Here is a 4,645-nt window from a genome sequence, read left to right on the forward strand (position 1 = left end):
GTCACACTGTCTGTTGGATATTGTGGCAATTTTATTTGAACATAGATTTAATTTCGGCAATCCGACAGACAGCAATTGTCACATATTCCTAATGTATCACAGATCAGCTCCAAGAAGTTTGTGCTTCCTCTATCAAGTTTACGTCTTCCCGGAGCAATCATCATTACCATCATCTATGAGAATCAATCAAATATTGCTGGCGCCAATGTTTCCAATTTGGAAATCAATATTCTTTCCTTAAAACGAAAAAAAAACCGGTTATTATTAAAATGAAACAACCGGTTTAAAATGGTATATTCTTTCTATTGCACCACCTTCAGCTATTATGCTATTTTGTATTACTTTCCATCGGTCTCTGTTGATAGTTTATTTTAAGTGATCGAATTTGTTTGTTGAAAAAATTACTTGATAATTTGTTTGAAGTTATCACAATCTAATTTCCAGTTTCTGCTTTCATCAGTATTCCTTTATTCATATTTAAGTAATACTTAAAAATAAAATAAATTTCCGATACTCTTAGCAGAGCTATGATTTTTCTACATGGATTTGGATTATGGAAAAATTATCCAGTATCGTTACCAGACCATGGGTTACTAGTGATCTCATAAGTATAAGAGTAACTATTGCGAAGTAAATCCTATTTCTGTTGCGCTCTTCATAAGTAATTCTAAATTTTTAAAATGATTTAACTTTTACTAATTTATGAAAGCTTTGTTATGAACTTACACAATGTGTAGAGGGGAAATAATTAGTAATAAGTAAGAGGAAGATAATTAGCAATAAGTGAATAATACATAGAATAAATTTTCCAGTATTTACAAAATTTCAATTTCTATAATTTTAACACTCATCTTTGATATCAGTATTTATTGCACTGCTCGAATATATTATAAATCAAAGAACTATCCATTGATACTTATTTCATTTATTGAAAAGATTTACTTGAGAAATGAAGTTCTTCAGGTTGAATTTTAGATCCGTGCTAAATTTCAATGTCTGCCGAAACTGAATTCACTGATTCAACATCTGAAAATAATAATTGTCGTGGGTTTTCCTTCTTTTTTTCTAATTTTCCACTTTTCTGCATTGATAACGGATGGATCCAAATTACCATTGCAACAGTTGGCGCAATGAGTTATTTCATGCGGTAATGTCCGATATGCTATTGTATCAGTATCGAAGGCATGGTTGCACTGAATATCTGCGGCTGTTATAATTTAAAAATCTTTTCTAATGGATATTTTATTCGCAAAATCTTTGAATAATTGTTGATAAATGAGATAATTTACAAGTGTTAAATCTAATTTGACATAAAAATAAACTATATGAACTATAGGTTATGTTTACTAGCCTTAATTAATTTTATAAACTCATTTCATTTAGGTGTCCTAGTAACTGGTGCATCCGGTTATCTTGCTATCCACTGCGTGCAACAACTACTGCAACAAGGTTACAAAGTACGAGGAACACTTCGAGACCTGAATTCTTTTGAAAAAGCTAATCCATTACGACAACTGGCAAACAGTGATCAACTGGAACTTTTCCGTGTTGCTCTTGAGGATGACGTGGATCTATGGAGAAAGTGCATTTATCATCTCGATAATAATTGATTAAAAGAGCGGAATCATTCAAAATCGGATTCAATCTCCGATACAAAATACTTTATTATTGCATTGCTCACTACTCCTATCTCTTAAAAAAAAAAAATAACTCAATAGAAATTGATAAGAATGAAATATTCATTGATCCATCTTAACAATAACAAGACATTTCAGAGCAATCATGGACTGTACGTACGTATTGCATATAGCAAGTCCGTGTGAGATGATAGCAGATGAAACGATAGTGGAAATAGCAATTCGTGGTACCTTAAATGTCCTTCGTGGTGCCGCACAACTGCAGTGTGTACGAAAAATCGTATTTACTAGTTCATCTGGCGCTATTAATTTTAAGTTTACCTTTAGTTTAAATAATTCTTAAGATTAATAGAACTGCTTAATTATTGCATCTGATGCGTCTCATTTACCTTGGTGTTATTGCGCACGTATCCATATCGGTTATCACACTTTGCCGTTTAATCCATCGAGAAATGAAGTTAATGGTGCTGGTAACATTGGTGCAATAATCAATTTTTAAAACTTCGTTTTGAAATTTTTACATCTGATATAAAACTATCCGACACTTCGTGTTATTTTAAAAGTAAACTTTGGATTAGTTTTAGTGGTTCATTGCGACAATTAACATTTCAGTGGGACATAAAAATCGGACAAAACTTTTCACAGAGAATGATTGGACAAATTTGAATTGGAAATACTTACATCCTTACCACAGAAGCAAAACGTTAGCTGAACATACAGCTTGGAATTTCATGGAAAAAAATCCAGGTCTTTTACACACTCATACTTCAAATTGGAATTAAAATTCAAAATTAAAAGTACAGAACAAAAAAAAAGAAAAAGAATGATTAAATGTGCAAGATTACTCCGTAAGCGAATAATTTTAATTCAAATTCTTGCAAATGTAATATTCATTACAGATGTATCATTTTCGTTGACAGTTTTAAATCCTTCCCTGATTGTTGGACCATCATTGCAAAGTGCTAAAGGATCAAGTGTTACGGTAAGCCTAAATGCTTGTGATGTATGCATATCAAAATATGGAACTTTGCCTCCTTATCTCATTGATCTTATATGCTAAATTAATGAGTGGCATAAGTTGCATCATTTGCATTATTGTACTATATATTAGCTAGTATCTAATCAGGATGGCTTCATCATAGATCATAAGTCGATTTATGGATGGTTCAATGCCAGCTTATCCAGCAATGAAACTTGGCTTGGTTGATGTTCGTGATGCTGCTCGAGCACATATTTTAGCAATGAAAGACAGAAAAAGTAATGGACAAAGGATTCTTATCACCGCTAAAACATTATCTTTTCGACAGATTGCTAAAACTTTACGAGAAGAATTTGCTAAATATGGTGAAATTTTTGTTTAAAATAATGGGAAAACTTTTATAAGCATTAGATTTCCATCAGACAATTTAAAAGACCTGTTAGTTTATTTCTTTTTACCAGTTATTATCAGCATTATTAGATATGTAAAAAAGTACGTAAACGTACTGTTTGATTCTTTACTCGATTTATCGCTTAAATTCCCAAACACTCCAAACAAAGATTTCGGCAGATCTAGTGCAAAGGTTGGCTGAAGGATTACTAATAATGATTATGAGCATATTTCAGGCTATCGTATTCCGCGAATTAGAGCTCTCTATATAGCTGTATGGCTCTATTCTCTGGTAGATAAAGAAGCATTGCAAGCTTTATCATTATATGGACATGAGGATAATTTTGATAATTCTAAAGCAAGTTTTCTTTTACTTTTTCTAAACATATTCAATTGTTCATGTTATGTAAAATATGTTATGCAAAGAAAATATCGTAATTCAAGAGGCAATAGATAATGGAAGGTAATATCAGTCCCATTATCAATAACTGATAAATATTAGTTCTTTATAAGTTGCTCCAAAAATTGTATTAATTCGATCCTTAATTTCCTTTTATGTTAACGCTTAATGAATTTCAGGCATTTCAACTGTTGGGTATATCATATCAAGATGTGAGAAAATCATTGTTAGATATGGCTTATGATATGATTGAACGGAATATTTTACCAAGAAAGAAATATATAGAGAAGAAAGAACTAGTTTAATCAAGATAGGGCGGAAATCCAATGTCGTGTAGTTCCGATCACACGGCTATCCTTATGTAGTAGAATGTTGTTGTTGTTGTTGTTATTGTTGAGAACATCACTCTACTATCACTGCGACTATTACTGCTACTACTACTACTACTACTACTACTACTGGTACTATCACCATTACTATCACTATTACCACTACTATTATTATTATTATTTTTTCCCGGTAAAGAGTTTTAAATTTCATGGAAATTTTGCATTTCAAACGAAATGAATAAATAACATAACAGTGAATACACCAAGTTTCAATCAATTTGAAAAAAAAAAAAGGAAAGCTTTTTTCCAAGTGTATAAAAAAAATGGATGAAATATTGTTTGTTAAGTATGATTTCGTAGTGATATGAATATTTCTATTGCAAATTACTAACACATATTTTCAGTTTCAAGAACCATTATTATGTATACTGGATAGGTCAGAAAAGTTTTCATCAAATTGTAATTTCTAAATGAGACTGATATAAATTTTAAAAAAAGTGGAGTGAAATTTGATGATCCAATCAGAATGTAAAAGAGAAATAAAATGCTAATTCTTTCTCACTTCAATATATAGATATTCATCATTAGAACAATGGATAATTAATTGGAATAAATGATTGTGGGGACAACAAACAATTAATCTTAATTGCCCTATAAAAACTGAAAAAAAAGAACCTTTTTATTACGGTCATCTCACTGATAATGCAACTCGGAAAGTTCAATCATTCTTCATCCAAAGCGAAACCTGTAATCCTGCATGCATTTTTTTTATTTCTATATCTGTATCTATTAAAAAAAGTTTTGAAAGTGTGACAGATTTAAAGCCATAAATGTGACAACTATATAACAAATATCCTAACAAATATCCTATATAACAAATATCCTAACAAATATCCTATATAACAAATAT

General features: G+C 30.7%; 1 protein-coding gene across 1 annotated transcript; it reads left to right on the forward strand.

The window, feature by feature from the left end:
• Positions 1-1,096: 1,096 nt before the first annotated feature.
• Positions 1,097-3,650, forward strand: LOAG_12547 (oxidoreductase; the record flags this gene model as incomplete). Its single annotated transcript, XM_020448558.1, has 9 exons — positions 1,097-1,187; positions 1,384-1,582; positions 1,776-1,917; positions 1,990-2,107; positions 2,250-2,384; positions 2,537-2,619; positions 2,780-2,981; positions 3,243-3,368; positions 3,586-3,650. The coding sequence occupies 9 exons, from the start codon at positions 1,097-1,099 to the stop codon at positions 3,648-3,650; spliced, it is 1,161 nt and encodes a 386-aa protein (XP_020301310.1).
• Between the last annotated feature and the right edge of the window lie 995 nt (positions 3,651-4,645).

The sequence above is a fragment of the Loa loa genome (assembly GCF_000183805.2).
Source record: "Loa loa unplaced genomic scaffold supercont3.154, whole genome shotgun sequence".
Taxonomy (NCBI): Eukaryota; Metazoa; Nematoda; class Chromadorea; order Rhabditida; family Onchocercidae; genus Loa; species Loa loa.